This window comes from Athene noctua, chromosome 3, assembly GCF_965140245.1.
Source record: "Athene noctua chromosome 3, bAthNoc1.hap1.1, whole genome shotgun sequence".
In the NCBI taxonomy this organism is placed as follows: Eukaryota; Metazoa; Chordata; class Aves; order Strigiformes; family Strigidae; genus Athene; species Athene noctua.
The window spans coordinates 75,224,491-75,243,999 of NC_134039.1; the positions used below are offsets into that span (position 1 = coordinate 75,224,491).

Consider the following 19,509-nt stretch of genomic DNA (forward strand, 5'->3'; position numbering starts at 1 on the left):
TACTCTCTGACTACACAATGAATGAGACTCCATGAAAAATATTACGGTAAACAGGGATTTATACAGGTTTTTTTAACTGTTGAAAATACGGGAAATTAGTGAGATACAGTTTATATGTATATAAAACATACAGTCCTATAGATAATAGGTATATGATTCTTTTTCTCTAATAATATCAAGTCATCCAAAACATGATACTCAAGAGTGATATATATGGATATCTACCTTAAGAAAAAAAAAAATCCTTCCAAGGCAAAAGTCATAATCCTGGAGCCAAAAAAAATCTAGTACAGATTTTATGATTGGTATCTAACTTTTCTGTGGTGTGTTTTTTTAAAAAAAATCATGACTTCAGAAAGATTTGAATCCTAAGAGCACCAAAGTTTCTAAGACAACTGAAGCCATCAACCTCTCCCCTTAAATCTCCCTCAGATATGTACAGCACTTGTGTCAGGAACACAGACTGATCTAGTGCTGGTACCTAGCAGACGATGCTTTCCCAGAAGGTAGTTAATTGTGCAATGATCAGCTCTAAGCTCAGTATCAAAAGAGAACTTAAATTAAAAAGTTAAGAGACAATACTATTTGAAAGAGAACAATATCTGAAAGTGATCTTTGCATTTAGGAAGTGGATAAGGTCTGCTTTCAGAAACTTACTGATAACTACAAATCCACATTTTTCTCTATATCACTATTTTTATTTGATAAAATCACTCACTTTTGCTGTCCATGATGCAAATGAACATCCTTCCCACACCTTCCTGTCATAGTAAAGAAAGAGTAAATTCTGTGGCTTTACACCTGAGGGTCCATATGTTTGGGTGAGCTATACACAAAGTCAGAGCAGTTGCTGAATACTGGTACTCTGGTACTGCTTCTAACACTGTATATATCTATCAGCCTCTTGCTTTTTGGAAATAAAAATTACTTATCCTTCTCACCTGGGAGACAAACATGCTAGAAATAGCTGATTCTAAGATGTTACCAACAAATAATGCTTTTCTGGTTTACATCAATATTTTTTTTTAATATCTGTTCAGAACTTTTAGTCATAACTATTGAGAATGTATTTTGTAGAAAGCAACCTCCCTGTTTTTTCCCCTATATAGTAGCTAAATGTCAAAAATGATCAGTTAAAGGGAAAAAAAAATCAAACCTCTACTTTATCTATTAAACCCTCTGGCAGATAAATTCTTTCAATCTTTTCTAATGTTAATGGATATAGAAAATAAACGAAGCAAATGAACCTTCCTGAGCCAGCTGTCCTTTTCAATGTTACACAGCTGATCACATGAATATTTATTATATCCTCAATTCTCAAAAGGTGCAAGAGTTTTCATTCAACCAGTAGGCTCCAGCATATAAGATTTTAATTGGGAGAATATATTAAATGTAAACATCTGTAATTTCATTGTTACTGAATAATCTAAAATTTGAGAAGTTTGAGTATGGTGGACTTTCTATCAGGGCTAATATGAGAAACAAGATAAAATATTTTCCTGAAATTGATGGGCTGTTCTATGGGACACTCATTTGGAAAATAGAAATCTGTGGCATATTGAATTGTTGCAGATGACACTAATCTCTTTTGTTTATAAGGTTAATGAACTTATGAATTGAATCCCACCGTGTGCTGATATGGAGCATATTTAGTTGAATAGCACAGGCATAAGAAGGTAGGTGGGAAGGAGTTGCACATATCTTAGAAATCTGGAGATCTAAGGAAAAATTAATGGAACTTAGGTACTTTAATTCGGGCTTCTTATGAAAGCAAAATGGGCCCCGTGGAATCATTAGAAAAACCTTGATTCCCTTCCCAGGTTTGTGCTAAGAAAACTTGCAGAGTTTGTTCTTTGGAAACACAAGAGCAGCACCACTTGAATGTACTGAATAGGTACAAATGACCTATTCAGGAACACACTGCAGGGCAGAAGTTACCTAGACAGTGAAGTGATGTGGTTAAGATCCTCCATGCTTTATTCTCCAAAAAATATCAAATAGCCAATTGAGTATTTCATGCCTGCAAACTGCAGCAATGATATTTAGTGACATTAAAAATCTCTTTCACTTCTTTAGGTTATTTCACTATTAGTGATTGCATATATGGAACGATTTCTTTTAGCTCCAAATTATACTATCAGTCAAACAAGGTTAGAAAGTGTGTTTCTGTACCTGAAGAGGCAGAAGAACAGATCAAACCTGAATATCAAAGCTAAGCAGAAATGAGAAACCAGATTCTTTGCCCGCAGGTCACAAGTATCTTCCACAGGGGACTCATGCTGCAGGTGGGTTTTCACTGTTCTGTTCCAAAGATCTCCAAGGTGGGGTAGACAGACATCTTAATTTCCAAAGCTCTGTTTTCTTTAGAATTTGCAGCTTGGTCACAGAAAATTGTGTCCCCAGGCACTAAGTTACCCAGGAAGCAGTGAAATTGTGAAATTGTAGCACAAATAACTGTCTCAGGTCACACAGTTATCATTGATCAATAAGTTGGTTTTTGTCTCTAAACTGCAAGGCGTTCAGAGAAACTAGGGCTGAATGGGACTTATTTCAGAATGCTGTTTCTGCAGTCAGCAGAGGTTTATCTTGGATTTATGGTTTTTAGTTAAGACTGCATGTTTTGAGAAATGAGAGAAACTTCTTTCATTATACTCTGTTTTATCATGTTTTGAAAATCCACCAGTCATTGGCATATGCAGTGGAGGGACAAATTAAATCTACAACTCCCCTTTTGCTAAACAGGAGGAACATCATAAGTATGCATAGTCATCTGCCTTTAAATATTTAAAAATTACTTATTGATTATGCCTATTTTTTCTGCTTGTTTACACTTTATAACTGTGCTAACTGACAGTACCTGCTATAGTAAAATTCATGGAAATTTTGCCAGTTTTCCAATTTCACTGGAAGTTACCAGTTAACGAGATCTGTTTACAACACATGGTTTCTTTTTACAGAAATTAGGATGTTAAGAGATTTACAGGGGATCACAAGTTCTTCTCCTTGAGGAAGCTGCACCCCAATCACATGAAGTAAAAGTAGCAGGAAGATTTGAAGGAGGCAGGAACAAGTGTACGCCATAAAGCTTTGGGAAAAATTCATCCAGAAATCTCTTTTTGGCCATTTCCACCTGTCTGCAAGTGCTTTTCCATAGGATGCAGATAGTGAATTTATCTTGATAGTCTAAAAAGCTCCACAAGAAAGGATCTTTACCACAGAGGACACACACTATTGAGTATTATCTTAAATGTAATGCAAAGGGTAGAATAACTAATTCAGTTCGGTATTTTAGCTGTAACGTGACACAGTCCTGTTGTGTGAGGCAATGCCATCCCAGCCACAGCTGCACTTCCATAGCCGCAGATGTTGCTGCAGGATGCTGGGGACTTGGAGGGGACAGCCCCAGGAGGAGCCCTTCCTTGCAGAACCACATGTGCTGCAAATATTTTCACTAGGTGAAGCATGAAGGTATTCCTCAGGATGGGATTTCAGAAATAGGCTGTAGTTTGCTCAGTCTGGCCACTTAACTCTGCCACTGAAGCAGGGCATCTAAAAGATGTTCGTAATTTGGTGAGCAAAGGCAGTTGCCTGGTAAGATCTCTGGAGATCTGTGAGGCTAAATCAGTCCAGATCTACCCCAAACTAAAAGTGAAAAACTAGTTTGCTTTCAAGCATCCAGCTGGGAACACGACACTGAGTCCTCTAAAGAATACCACTGGAAATGACAAAATTTTGATAAACTATGTGTAGCCTGCATAGCAAAAGAAAGCACAAAATAAGGTCAAATTTGGGTGGCCTGTCTGGAGAAGGGATGAGAGCCAAAGCACCCTTTAATGTTGGGATGGGGTCTGGGGGAAAGCATGATAGTATGTTTTAGGGGCAGTGGAAGTTAATCGTTTCATTAGGAGCAGGTCAGGAACCTGGCCATGTTTATCTTCTTTTTTAAAATTTCTTATCACTCTAAGACCCTCTGCGCTCTGAACTAGTCAAAACGACTTGCTCCTGATGTTCCACTCAAACACAGTTCTTTATTTATCCACTTTTATCTTCTTTTACTGATGTAATTTTGAAGCATGGCTGATCTTGTATATATCCCTGCTTTGCCCTGTCAAATATCTTCATTCAATCCTTGTCATTTCTTTTCCACTTCTGATCTGTCCCACATCAGAACTGTGGTTTGGTGCATGATAATCCCCTGTGCTGGGATAGAAAGCTTCCCAAGCAATGCTTTGGCAAAGGGGAGACAAATTTCTATTATAGAACACAGTAAAAGAAATGTACCATAAGAATTGGATGCTTATGCCAGTAAGTAAAAATTACATCCAGATCTAAAGACGGGCTCCAAACTACCTAACAGTAATTTATTAAAATGACAGCTACTATAGTGCTGCGTATCACAAAATGTGAAAAAATAGTCTATTTCCTAACTGTGGCTGTAGTCGCCCACACTCTGAGCCATTATCAAGGGTAAAAAGTGCATTCACTTAGTATTTTGAAAATTTCTGCAAGGCAAAGGCAGGTCTGTAAATCAGCAGTGACAACAAACCCCTTGCAAAGCAAGTCGAGAGAAAAGTTGACCAAGACCTTAAGCTTCTTGGAACAAGAATGACATCCTTGATTCTAGGTTGTCCTGAGCCTTTCACAGCTCTTTTCCAGGTCAGAGGGAGCATGAAGCACTCCTAATAAGCAGCGCAGTGCACACCCCATCAGAGGGTGTGAAAGGGATGTGGTGCTCAGCTGGAGCATTGCCACTCTGGTTCATGGGGTGGTCCTACAGCTTCATAGCCAGAGCTAGTTTTAACTCATCTTTCAAGCAGAGGGCGAGCTTTTGTGTGACCCCTTGAGCTTTAGGCCAACTGCAAAGCAGCAAATCCATGAACCTGCAGCTCTGAGGCTAGTAGCAACTCTGGCGGAATGACTGCCTCAATTTTAACAGTGCTTGAAGCACAAGTGCCTAGAGACACAAAGTTCACACTCCTGTAACCAGCAAGAGCTGTTATAATTGTTTGGATTGTAAAACATAGTTTATAAGTGTGATTTCAAGAACAAGGAAAATAATTTCAGTGCCTGATTGCCCTTTTGAGTAAACGTGATGATGATACTTGCACTTACAAGTCCTCAAGCCTTTTGCTTTTACAAGAAAGTAGAAAAGGGAACAAAGTTATCAAAATAAACATTCTTAAATCAAGGGAACTCTTTTTCACTTTGCCTGACGGAAGTGAGATGACTTCTTAGGCTATGTTATTCCTAGTAGTGTCTGATGGTATGAGATATTCCATTTTCTGACCTATTTTGTCCATTTTGATTCTTTCAGATTTGCTTTGCAATGACAACATTAACATTTGACTGTGTATGTTTAGGGTATGTCTGCACAGCATCATTCTGTGCTACATGGGGATACACGAGCTGGCAATAAGCGCACTGGCTCCGAAGCCAGAAACGTTGGAACTATAGTACAACATTTCACCAAACTAACATATTACTGCTATGAGAAGTGAGTGACTACCAAGGTGCTTGACATGGTGTCATGCAGATACATACCTTGATACTGATGTAAGCTATGTTTTGGGCATTATACCTCCTACATCCAGTTGATACTCTCCTACCATTAATACACTTTCTACCCCTGATTGTGCATTTTAATCAAAGAATTTCAGGATATTTCAAGCTGGAAGGGACCTCAGGAAGTCTCAGTGGCCACTGTTGAAGTTTTTCTATTCTGTCTTCTACCAAAGGGCCCCAAATTTAGATTCTGTATCCTAGACTGGTCCTAATGAATACTGAGTAAAGAGGGATGATAATTTCCCCTCAATCTACTGGCTATGCTCCCATTAATGGAGCCCAAATTACTTCACCAAATAAATGTTAAGTAAAGAGAATGAACCTCCCTTAAACTACAACTAGTCAATGATTTTTAGAGTGTTTTTATACTGATGACAGATTATGTCATTTTCAGCTTATTTTTTCTACTAGTTTTGGAACTGAATTCACATAGAAAGGGTGTTTTCTTCTCTGTTCTGTCATTGTCTATAGCAAATGTCATTTTTTGTTCATTGATGTTCTTCTAAACTTAGTATTTGGATGCTCTTTGAGATCACTGAAATTCAATACAGTTATAATTTGCATAGATTTGCTTGTCATTTCCACAGCAGACTGTCATTTTCCTTCACTATTGGAGATGTTCAACTGAGGTTCAACAGTAGCTACCTATGGGGAGAAAGAAAAGTACCACAAGAACATGTTGGAGGGTAGAAGGCAAAGCAGGATCTTGAACCTGGGTCTGTTTTCTTCAGCAGAATATGCCAGTCACAGAACTTTTGGTTGCTTGGGCATTTTCTTTCTCTTCCTCTCTTCTTTCCCTCTCCATCCCTCCCAACCACAAACCCTATCTCTGAAATAATTCGTGAAAAATTCATGACCAACTTAACTGATTAATATGCATGTATTTCAATGTCTTCTATGGATTTTTTTTTCCTGTCTGATCTTCTGCAAAGAACTTCCAGTTGGCTATTATATCCAATACAGTGAAAACCTGGAATCCCAAGAGCCTAGTTATCCATGGTTTTGTTACAATATTAATTCTGGCAATCATGGAATTCTAAAATTCAGCTGAGGTAATATGAAAAGCAACTCTTTTGATAACGGCATGATCATGAAATACTGCAAAGAAGTTTTCTGACATAATTTTCTATTGTGAGATATGGCTTTCCCAATATTGTCTTAGTTGCTTTTCTGTTATGAATTTAGAAGAGTGAAGTTTGGCCCTAAAAGTTAAAATTGTGATTTTATTTCCTGAGGAACCAGTTTTGGGCAAAGATCATTTCCTTCAAAGCATGTTTTGATTGCAGGGAAAGGACTGGATTAGACTGCAACTTTCAAAATGACAAATATTCTCCCTTGGTTTTTCAGCAGTGGTTAGCATTCACATTTTCAGATGGATTTGTTGGGAGGTGTCTCTCAACATAAAGCCTTTTATTCTTCTTACTTCCAATGGGATCAGTTCTTGGTTAAATGTAATTTGAAACACCCAAGGCTGCCCCTGTGCTTGCAGCTGCCACTACCAAAGGGTCTGAGTTTCTTGTATGTCCTATGTCACATCTGCCTAGATGTACCCAGGACATCTCAAATGGCACTAGATGCCTATATTAAAGCAATAAAGTTGAGCCCCAGCAAACATTACTTTTCTGGACAGAAGGTGAACTATAATTATTAAGCCGGATCTTGCCACTATATACATCATATCCCTGTACTCACCTGTAACTTTAATACTATCTATACTCCAGGTAGATAAAAATTCAACCTCTCTGCACTTGTGTCTAACCAGTTTTCCCATTTTCCAGTTGCTTCTGCAGTGCCCTAACTGGACAGCTGCTGTCATGGGGTTTGCTGCGATCTAAGCTTTTATTTCAACTTCCGGAACTTCAATGTGATTAAAAAAAAGAAAAAAAAAAAAAGTATAATTCAGCTGAGATACAAGTAAGCATGTGAAGTACAGACCTCAGAGGACAGAAAAATCTTTGGTTTTGTCCAAGACACAACAGACAAACAAATGGTGCCCCTAGAAGCATCCTTGAGAGTCTCTTCAGGTTTAACCTCTGCAGCGATTAATTAGCATGTCAGTTTTTAATTAATTATTATTATTATTGTTATTAAGTTTGGGGCAAACTTGGAAAAATATAAACTGAAAAATGTGATTTACTTACTTATTGTGGACCCAGACTCGGGCCTGTTCAGGGAACTGATGATAACAAAGCCAAAGCCTTCATTCTCCTTGCGGTGGATCACCACATCACTGGTTTGCAGGCTGTGAGAAGTGAAGCCCTCAGGGGGAGTAGCATTGCTGCTAGAGACAGCGTGATTACTGTTAGCATAAGTAGTGTAGTCACTTCTTGGAGAACTGTGGTGCGTGGACACTGAACCTGGGCTTCTGCCATTCTCTGGGCACGGTTCTACAACATAAATCACACCAGTATTACATTACAGTCTGACTTGCTCAGTGGCTCTGTGACTTACAGTAAGTACATTTGCTAATGCAACATGAATACAGTTGACTGTCTATAGCTCAGACTACCACAAGTATTAAACTAGGAGCTGTGATAGATGCAGAGAGACAAGAATCTATACAATTATGCAAAACTTTCAAGGGCAGTCAGATAAAGTGAGCCTGAATACTCACTGCTGAACTATATACAAGAGAGGAAAGTAAGAAACAGTGGCTACTTGGATTGCAAAACCACTAACAAGCATTGTTCCCTTGTCTGCTGGTTGATCTGTCTTCAAGAGGAAAATGTGACCGACTAATCCAATATAAAATTATTTGTGTTTGGATTAAAAGAATTTAAGCAGGCAGCTAACATAGAGTAATTAGGATTAGCTGCATAATATTCTCCTTACAAGCTGATTAGCATGCTCAAAAGGTGTTCATGGAATAGAGCAGTTATACAATGAAAAATAATCACAAATAGTTTTACTGTGGTTGTCATGACAGAAGCAGTGGTCATTTAAAGGTTTGAAGATGCTCTTGTGTGGCAAGTTAGAAAGGGCAGAGGTGAAAATGGAGTCTATCCACACTTCAGTATTGCTTTATAGTAACAAGAACAGGGAACAAGTTAAATCTTGTGGGATTACACACTTCTTTAGTACAGGCATTTTAGCAATTGAAAACAGTAAAGTTATACTTCCAGATGGGAAAAAAGATTTATATTCCTCGCAGATATAAGTTGTTTACACAAATCAGCATTTATCGACACTTTTAATACAGAACTTTCAGATGAATGTAAGTAATATGTTTGTTGTTCAAAGCAATGAGAGTGGCAGTCATTCTACTGAACATGTGAAGAGCTTACACATACACACATACATCCTAGGAAGAGAGATTGCAAATTAGACCTTCAGTGTGTATATTAATAAAATAAACATCATCCAAGGACAAGTTGTTGTTTTATCAGTCAGGTGTGTCCTTTAGCAGTCCTTCTGCAACTATGAAATAAAGTGATTAGAGAGAATAAAGAGGAAGAAAAACAAACAATTATTATACTCCTGCATTAGAATTGAAAATCTCCAAGAATTACTGAACCAAATCTGCAACTAAATGACAAGAGAGATCTCATTTTCTGGCTGTCATGTTTCAGAAAGCTCAATATTGTTTATATCAGTATGGCTGCAACAGAAAGGAAATTGTCTTACTCTGCAGATTGACCAAGAGCTGGCTTGGCCATAAAAGAATGCAATTGAATGCCATTAAGTATAGGAAAAGAAAGATAAAGGAGGAAAAGTTTAAATGGCTATTTGATTGTCAGCTGTGCAATAGATATTCATCAGAAAAATTACATTTTGCTTCTGCCTGTGAAAAAACGGCATTTTAATCTGCATTGTTCTGAACGACACATTTTCCTAATCCAATTGTTTTCCAGAGCCTGTGAATGGTGATTTTCTGTTCCAGATCTGGGTAAGGGTCTGTGCAAAATGGTGATTCCAGTCAAGGGCTAAGATAGATATGTACATCAGCTATCAGGCAGGTAAGGAAAGCCCCATATCCCTCTGTTGTATACATTCACGTTAGTGAGAAATTCACACAAAATCAACTGGCCTGATGTGTTAGTATAGCATTTTTCAGTCATGCCCAACATCAGTCATTTAAAAATGTTTCCACAAAGCTTATGTTATAGCACACCAAATTAAAAACCTGTTCAGCTCCTGAAATGCTTAAACATTAATGAGTTACACACTGTACTCCCCGGTGTGGCACTCTTAAGGCCCAAGAATAACTCCAGGTGTTTTACCGGCTTGCTTCATTTTCTGTGCCAGGAGACCAGAGTGTCTAATAGACCCTTTTATTTAATATTTAACAACTAGCAGCAAAGGCTGGCATCCATTCTGTGCTAGCCCTCTTGATAATTTTGCCTGCAGTCTGTACAGCTGGCTGACCCGGGAAAGGTGCTAATCGCAAGCACTCGGCGGATTACCTTGGTTATTGGCCATTTTCCTAGAGCTGGGGGAGCTGCGAGGGGGCGTCGCGCCGGGCGGAGGGGGACCTTTCTGGCTGGAGGACTCTGGAGTCAGTAACAGAAGAAAGTCAGTCCCGCGAGAGTGCGGCTGGCAGGGAGCTGCGGTGCCGCAGTGGGAGGGGGACTGCAAAGACGGAGGTGAGTGGGAGGGCAGCTTTTTGGCAGGGGAGCGAAGGGGAATGGCGCAGGCAACGACAGCAGATCTAGGGCACAGGGAGGCAGGAGACAGGACAGGCTGGGAACGTGGTTTTGCTCATTTCTGGTGCCTCAGTGAAGTGTACTCACCACAAATGTTTTAAAAGTTCTTAAATAAACGTCTTGCCTTGAGTAAGCAAAGGTTGCAATGAACAGCAGCAAATTCTCCCATTAAGCATTTACAGATGCTGCCACATGTTTTCTCGGGTTCCAGTGTTTTCCAGTAATTGAGACTGAGCTAGTCTAAAGGTTTAATTTACTTCAAATTCTTCACAAATTTTAGGTTTATTTTCTGAATGTGTCTGCTTGAAGGGAGGATCCGGCCCTGTTCCTAGGAGCCGCTTGTGCCATATAAAAGGTTTTCAGCCAGCTTGCATTGCAGTTGGGGGGGAAAATTCCAGGTGACATCAATGAGACCAGAAATGGGCTTTTAACACATACAAGAGTGAAATGAGTTCCCGATCTAAACAGTTAACAATCTTTGAGCCTTTCTCTGATTGCTTATTGACACAGGCAGCTTTAACTTAGGTGAATGTTTTGTCCCAAAAGTGGACTAGAGGAGACAGCACAGACCAAGACAGCATGGAACAAATCCAGAGCACTCATGATCACCACACCGGGGTTGCCAAATTTGTTTCCGCTTCTGAAGGAAACAACACTCAGCTGTAGTGTTTTTGTCACAGAAACAAGGGACACATATTTACAATTATTCTTTCCTCAAAATGACACAAACATTCATTTTGATTTAAATTTTCTCATTTTGTTTAAAACAGCACCTGTTAGTGCTGCCAGCACTGAGATCTGTTTTTCCTTTCACCTTTCCCAGCCTTCACTCACCTGTGGGTAGCACCTTCCTCCTCACAGTAAGATTCACTTGCCCGTTTCGGGCAGCGTTATGCATAAGATCAATCACATATCGGTGGGTTTTGCCGGCCACTGGAATTCCATCTACATACACCAGCTCATCACCAGGATGGAGACGACCATCTCGGTCTGCTGAGCCCATGGCAATTACTGCTCCGATGAGTATCTAGGCATCAAAGAAACAAAATCCTGTCATATATACACGGAACCTCCAATTTAGTGCCATGAGTGTTGCAGTGATTTTCATTTTCTTTTGAAATTAAGCTAGTGGTTCAGTGCAGGTGAAAAGATCTGCGTGTGTCTGAAAGCTGTGCTCCTCCTCTGTGGTATGATTGAAAGATGTCTCCTACCTGCTTAGGAGTGATACACTTGAGAATCCTGATCTAAGGATAATTGACTTGATATCTTCAAATCAAGACAATCTGTCTATAAGGAGTGTTGAGTTTATATAGACTACATCATGCAGAAGATCTAAACAGATTAATTCCATGTAAGGGTCCTTTTGACATAAATTAGTTAGTCTGCATACTTCTTATCAAACGTTCCTCACTGCTGGGTGATTTAAGCACCTGGAGTAATACACTTGAGGTCAGTAGTGGAGTCCTACTACACAGAGTTTGCTTTGGGACTTTGGAAAAGAAGTGTTATATCAGATGTTGTTACTCATAATGAAAAATTGATCAGGTAGTGGTTGATTAACAAAATGGAAAAAGAGGAATAATGTTAGCTTACTCTGGGCAGATGTTGTTTTCCCAATTTGACATTTAAATGTAATTTGTATGGGACATATGAACTAGTAAAAAATCTGTTCAAAACCTTTTAATGACTTTCTCCACTTTCTATGCACATAAATTCACATAATTTATTAGAAGAAGTCATATATATTTTCCCTGTGGAATAACTGGTAGAACAGTTGAGATTGATTCAAACAAAACCTTTCTTTGAAAGAATATTAAAGCATTCACAGAGCGTGTTCCAAATTTTCCCTTCTCTTGTTCAGTGTGAGAGTGAGCAGAGAATGATGGATATGACATGTCATGTGACAATCTGCTTTGAATAATAAAAGATAAAAGCTATCAAGTATTGCTTTTCATGATGAACTGCAAAGGCTGGATGTGGTAGTCACACAGGTGGTCTTGTGTGTTTTTGTGGGCTTAGCTGCAGAGTTGCAAGTATCCCAGCAGAGTGTTTAAATGAAACCGCATGTGGAGCCTGGAGAATTTTCCCTCATTTCTAGCTCCCTTTGGCTCACTTTTGCTTTCAAGACTTAGCAAAGAGAGAACACGATGCGGCATTTTCCTGCTTCCTGGTGTTAAGCAGTGCCAGGCTGAGTTGCCAGAGAGACTCTTTCAGGTTCTCCATTCTGTTCTTCAAATAGTGAAAGAATATACCTCAAAGCTTTGGAAAATACTTTGTGCAAAATCCAACTATGAAATATGTATTTATGCTCCTTTACTGGACAGGAAAAAGCTGTCCAAAGATATGTTTAGTTAGGTCTCCACAAAGTATTCTCAAAACCTTTACATTTGGGCATCTCAGATGAGTAAGAATTTTGTCCTAATTATCTTGGGAAGAGATGGGTGATAACCCTCTGCAGCTTGGAATTTTGTAGGCTCTGCCTTCCTCCTTTGCTTTAATTGAGCATTTGCAGTTTCTTTACAATTGTCTGCCAAAGGATTGAACAATTTGTGCATCTTTAACCTTTGGAGAAACACAAGTGCAGCTCATAGCATGGTAGGTCATCACTATCTACAGCAAACTGTTAAAACTCTTTCTTGTTTTGACTAAGTAGTTACTGTGATATTTCACATATCCACAGTGGAATGTGATTGTGTTCCTCATCTCAGAGGTGGAATTGACTCCTAACATAAGCAGCATAGTCCTACTTTAAAGACTTCAGGCAGGTGTGTTTGCCAAGATGATGGCCACCGTATCTGTTACTGAGTATATTTAATATCAAGAACAACTTAATTTTCCTTCTTTTTAATTTTCTGTGTCTGAATTTGTTTCTTATCCAATTATCAGTACAGCTGAGTAGTTTCCATAATAGTTATAAATTCTACAAGCAAAACACTAATTGGAAAAATATGTATCAGGTTTATATTACCTCTGTAATGCAGTTTCATACTGGCATGAGATTACTTTGAGGAAAAAGATGATGACATGTAGGCAATAAAGTTTCACCTATTGTTTTGAGATTAAACCTGAGAAACGCTGGGATTAGGAAAATCATGACAGAATATAATCTGAAATTTAAGGCTGGGTGTATTAACTCATACATGTTAATCTGTTTTGATACTGAGTTTCTTTGTGATTCTTGGTAATTGACTCTGTGTTTCAGTTTGAATATAAAACAGTAGCTTCACTGGCACATAGTAAAATTTAAGTAATACACATAAAAAGTATGATTCATCTCACCTAATTTTAAGTGTCTGTGGTGTTTTAAATCCAAGATAAACATCTGAACTCTCTAATCACTGCTAAATATAGGAGTTCCTAAGGCGTGGTCTGCATTATCCTAGCGTTTTGCTCTATGGACATCTGTTATGTCTTAGAAATGCCTGTTTCTTGGCACTCATCATAAAAGGAATATAGACATACATCTTGCAGGCATTTGTGAGAAGACTCCTAGTCAATCTGTGTTGAAAAGGTGAAACTCGTAGTGTAGTTATGTATAAGTTCCTGTGATTTTTGAGTTTGAGCTGCAGAAATGTATCTAAAATACTTCGCTTTGGGACAGCAATTTGCAACTTCAGTAAAGTTCTAATTGACGGATATTTGCAACCTTTCAGTGATATTAGAATTCATTGTAATAGAGTCAGACTAACTCCTCAAGTTACTGAGAGATGTGATAAATACCTGTGCTGTTATGATCTCACAAGATTTGAAAGATGATTGGAACTGGCACAACCCACAGTCTCTATATTTGAAATTTCTCAATAAATTTAAGTCTTTCCCTTGGAAAACATCTTTATGCTTACAAATATGGAAAGTGGAGTTGTCCAGCAGCACTTTCTCCCTCTAAGATGACAGGTAGCTGATGTAACTAGAAGGAAAATAAGCTATAATCCCTCTACAGTGTCAGTATTATCTTTCTAAAAAAAACTTTATGAGGCTTCTACATCTTTGGAAAACTTACTGCCTTATACTGAAGAATCCATATCTGATTTTAGAAACCAAACCTCAAAGACAAAAGGGAATGAGTTTCCTTTTGTTCTCTGTTACCTGACTGCACAGCAGGAGAGCTGAAACAAACATTTCAAAGCATCTCAGTTCTCATTTTATAGGAAATGCAGGGGTTTGGAGGACAGACAGAAACTGCCTCTCCTTTTCTCGGGGTGAAAGGAATGGGAGGCTGCAGGTGGGCTGTCTATGTGAAAGTAGGAAGGCAGCTGAGGAGAGAAAACAGAGTTAAGAAGTCTTGTATTTTGAATACAAAATAGATGGAAAATAAAAAAAAAAAGTGGAGTACATCTGTTATCTTTATTAGTGATGAATTTGAGCAGTGAAAACAAGTACATGGGCAACAAAGCGGGAGTGAGAATTGAAAAGTTCAGCACTGCAACATGTACCTCTAAGGAGGTGCCTTTCTGCCTCGTAGGATCCTCAGCCTCAAGCTAGGATCTTATTCATTGCTGAGGACTCTGAGACGTGGTTTGTGGGGAGACATAAAGCCTGTTAGACTGATACATCTAAGGGAAAAATGCTTTTCTATTTGCAAGCCCTGAAATAGAGATAGTACCCTTGAGGCTAAGTGCAGGCTGAGAGCAATTGTTCAGCAGGACAGTGAAGTGTCTTAGAAGGTGGTTCACAGGAGGCAGCATTTTTGGTCCTGCTCTCCAAAAATAGCAAGGTGCTTATCTCTGCACTTGGTATCCAGCTATGACTCTTTGACAGTAAAGCCAGGTCAGTCCTTTGCTGAAAAGAAACTAGAAAGAGCTGCTTCCTCTGTAACAGTTCAGTGCATAATGCATGTAGCTGGGAGGCAAATGACTCGTTTCCAAATTCCCACTATACTGGATTGTTGAGCAGAGACATAAATTCAGATCTCCCACAACTCTGCTATATAATCTTAACTATCAGAATATTAGATATGCCAAACCATCTTTCTTGCAATGCTTTAGGTTGAAATCATTCAACTTCATATAAATAATCAGATTTTGGATGAAGCATTTGAACAGCACTTTTCTTCACAAGAATGGTGTAGGCCTCCAAACTGCACAGCCAGTCAGACGTTCAGTCTGTGATTGCTTAATTATCCATTTGTAATGAAAAAAGTACTAAAGAAGACACCAAGACAGACTTTCCCATAATACTGAGCAGCCTTGTAGCCAGCAACACTTTCCTGAGAGGTGGGAAATGCCACTGGACATTACTGTCTGAAGCAGGTAGAGGGGTATTTCCAAATCTTCCACTAGTGCCTATTCAGGATAAAATGATAAAATGGGACATTTCCTCTAGCTCCTAACAGATTTCCTTTTTGGCTTCAGCCAGCAGGCGAGCTTTGAGAACCCATACTGGTTGGGCCATCCAGAAAGGACAGGAAAAATGCATAGCTGGAGAATGTGCAGATGATGACTCAGTGGCCTCAATTTCTGTGTGCTCAGACATGCTCCATGGAAGAAAGTCAGATGTCGGGGGGCTCCAGGCCCACTGCAAGTGTATATCACGAAACAGTGCTGTGTTCGAGTCCTGTACAGTTACACCTTATTCAGCTTTAAAAATCCATTCCAAAATACTTATTCTAAAACAGGGTCTCCACATTTCAACCAGCACTTGAAGCACCTTTTTTACAATATAGTGCATTTGTTTCTTTTTACAGAAGGCATCAGCAAACTATTAATATTTATCACTACTTTTGACAGATGTTAACAATTTTAAAAGAGAGGAGCTTCTTTGTTTCTCAGAGCCATGTGTTGGTTAATGTTAGTGCTTGAATGACAACTATATTATTCTGCATGAATTTGAATATGGCATATATAGATCTATCAATTAGTTATACATTATCTCAGGAATGTGGTAACACAGGACTCAGACTATGCATAGGGTTGTGGTAGTAAAATGCTACCGTTATCAATTTGGGATTAGTCCTTGCTGACAAACCATAGTTACATCATTAAAGTTATTCAGATGGAGTACTAACTCTGCCTGCTCTCAAAATAATAGTATTTATATAGATATCATTAATTTACAAAAATGTGTACACATTTCTTCTAAAAATTGTGTATATATTTTATTTTATATTTTATTTCACCTGCAATGAATCTTTGTTGTTTTTGTTACCTGTTATTTGCTTACAGGGATGCCTCCCTCCTAATGGTATAAAGCTACCATTTATATGCCTGACGCGTCACATGATGTTGTCATCTAACTTGGAACATGGACTACTGTTCCCTAGTGAGACCTTCTGTGTTTCTGGAAATAAACTGCATTGTCAATAGTATCTTTTAACCTTATGCATCTATATAGTCTGCCTACATTTAACACAGTTATACATAGTGTTACATAATCTCTGATTTTTAAAATCTTCTGCTTAAAACAGGTTTTAGAAAGTCAAGATTAAAAGATGCCAGGTCATACTCTGCAATAAAGGGCTGAGTGATGCACTGTTTCTGACTTAATACCTTCTGATTCTAACTAAATTCGCTGTGACATCTTTTAAATGCTGACAACCTGGGAGTCCTGTCTTTTTCTATGGAATAATAAGAAAAGCCATTTTACTTATAGCCTTAACATGGTCTTCATTTGGGTTCAGCTTTACAGAGATTTTAGAGTTATGAAAAGGAAAGTCAGGAAGAAATAACTCACAGGCTGTCCAGGCTCATCTCCTCCCAGGATCCTGAAGCCAAACCCAGACTCCATTCTCCGAAGGTGAACATCGAGCTCCTTGTAATCAGGACCTGGTTTAAAGGGAAATCCCACTGAGCAAAGAATTTTGGCTTTGTCTTGAGAATTTTCACCATCTTCCCTCCCACCTTGTGTTCATTGCACATGACTAATGGCATCCTGGTTAGAGCTGGTGGAAACAAATGGGACACAATGTGTTGTACACAGACAAGAGGAGACTTGAAAATGTAGGTATCTCTTGGAGGATGATTATTTTCAGTAGAGGACACTAAACCAAGCTAGAACATATTCACAGGAAAACAGTACTGGAAAAGTCTGTCCAAAATAGAGGTTATAAAGACGCCTTCTTCCTACAACTGACTGCATAATGTACTGCTGTTCATCCACCTCTGGTATTTATTTTTTGTCCCTTGCAGTTCATTAAAACCTACAGAGAATAAACTGAAACGGGAGATAGATATACATAGAAAAATTATCAGTCCAACTTACAGAAGATGAATAATCACTACATTTTACTTCCACATAAGATATAAAGCAGTATGTCTTTATGTAATGTCGCTTTTAAGTACTCCACTTTCAGGTAATACCCTCAATAAAGAGTTTTGATGAAAGCTATCATTATAAGCCTCCACGTCTTAGTGTTTAAACTGAAAGCTAACATCATTAACTTGAACTCCTTAATGCTACTCAATTAAATTCTCAACAGCTTTATGAATCATTAAGATTGTGCTTCCATATGCCTGCGTAACTTGCCTGTAAACATATATTCTGCCCTGGAATATATCAGTTCAGGTTTTTTTATAAAAGTCAGTTTCTTATAAAAGTGTCTTTAGTTTCATTTGAAAGAACCGATTGTTTTGGGTCTTGATGCCCTCAAAATGCAGAAGAGAAATTTTGAATAGAATTTCATATAGTATAAAGTGAAACCGTAAGCAGTTAGAGGACTAAGAAGTTTTCTATTTTGACTATGGCTTTCTCTGCATGTTCAGATGTTTTAGGCTCATTATCTAAAGCGGGACAGTGATTAAAAGGACTGGTCTTCTGTAGAGATTGCACTCTGGTCTATAAATTGTGACAGTTTTTGGACAGTGTCAGCTTGTTGCTAACCCCAACAGACAAAAAGGGATGAGTAGGTTTACTTCAGCAAACTGTTCATAGTGTCTCCAGTTGTGCCTTGTTTCCTCAGGAGGGAAGGGACTACAGATGGCTAAAACACCGTACTTCAGCGACTCCCATTTACAGATGCCCCTCCAGAGCCATCAGTGGACACCTCATAAACTGCAGAGTTGGGCAGATCCCAGTTTTAGTCTGGGATTAAAGCAAATTCAGTTTCAGTCAGGTCTTGCAAAGACAGACACAGAACTACATGCAGTGGCTCTATACTATGTGCAATAAAAGTCCTCCCTAGACAGAAGCATAGTGCATTATTTCAGCAATGTATATAGGTATGAGTGAGACTCAATCACAAATATTTCAACTGGTAAAATAAAAGGATTGCTTTTCCCTACCAACTTGCTTCTCATATATTTAGAAGACAAACCCAAACTTATCCTAACAGCTTGTTATCCTGATGTTTTTCAATTTATTTGATGTGTCTCAAATAAACAGACAAAAGAACAAATGAAGTGTGTGCATGTACAGTATGTTAACTTAATGCAAATGTTGTTCCAGGTGCAAGAGGCAAAGGAATTTTAAGATGAAAGTGATACCTTATCTTTACCTGATTTGCAGTGCCTAAGTGTAAAAAGAATGTGGCTTAGTACTAGGGAGAGGGTTTTGCAGATAGAGACAGCAGGATCACCATTTATAGCCCAGGTCTAACACTCAAAGGCACTGTTTTCAGCAGTCTGTCACAAACCAGGTACCACCTTTATTTGTGCAGACATGAATGAATATGCACAACTGGGACTACATTAAGAAGGTATAAGAATGTCAGGTTGTGAAGAATACATGCTCTGGCACACTGGGATGAAAACATACCTCAAACACATACATTGACAAAGCTGATCCAAACCAATGTCGGCACCAGACTCCAAAATAAGAGATACTTTTTTTTTTTTAAGAGACTGTTTTTCTACCTGTTTAGAATGGAATAGGTAAGCCAGGTTGACCATGAAAAGGTTATGTTAAAAATACTGTATATGGGCATACTTTACTATGAGCTCTAAGACCATGTGGAAGCCTTTGGATTAACTGACTATGCCATCACACTTGCTCAGAAGAGCCTTCCTTCCCAAATAGTTGGAAGTCTATGGAGTCCATTCTCTGCCAACTCTTACCAGGCCACTGAAAACTGTTTTTAAAAACTAATATTCTTCTCTGTCCAACCCAGCGAACAAAACATGGGACTGGAAATGATCCCCAGGTCATCTAGTCCAGCTCCCTGTTACTGCAAGCCTCTGCAAACAAACAGCACCCAGACCTTACCAGTAAAGACACTGGCAAAGACGACACTGGTACCTGAGCTTGTTTGTGGCCTTTGTCACTAGAGCACCTGCCTCATCAAGAATTTTCACTGATGGATTGCACCCCATGATTTTACTTACTTTTTCACAGTAATATCACACTATCTTCAGCAACTCATTAGTACACTCAC

The 19,509-nt window shown here is 38.7% G+C and overlaps 1 protein-coding gene across 12 annotated transcripts in view; it reads right to left on the reverse strand.

Annotated features, from left to right (window-relative positions):
• MAGI2 (membrane associated guanylate kinase, WW and PDZ domain containing 2) overlaps window positions 1-19,509 on the reverse strand; it is a 789,209-nt gene that overhangs the window by 73,956 nt on the left and 695,744 nt on the right. For 8 of the 12 annotated variants that reach the window (XM_074903407.1, XM_074903401.1, XM_074903404.1 and 5 more), the window contains 4 exons: window positions 16,875-16,966; window positions 11,040-11,232; window positions 9,966-10,052; window positions 7,704-7,949 (listed from right to left, as the gene is read on the reverse strand). In XM_074903407.1, coding sequence (XP_074759508.1) covers window positions 7,704-7,949; window positions 9,966-10,052; window positions 11,040-11,232; window positions 16,875-16,966 — 618 coding nt within the window. Of the gene's footprint in view, window positions 1-7,703; window positions 7,950-9,953; window positions 10,053-11,039; window positions 11,233-16,874; window positions 16,967-19,509 lie in introns of all 12 variants that reach the window. The other 4 variants (XM_074903400.1, XM_074903399.1, XM_074903398.1 and 1 more) reach the window with 2 other exon arrangements.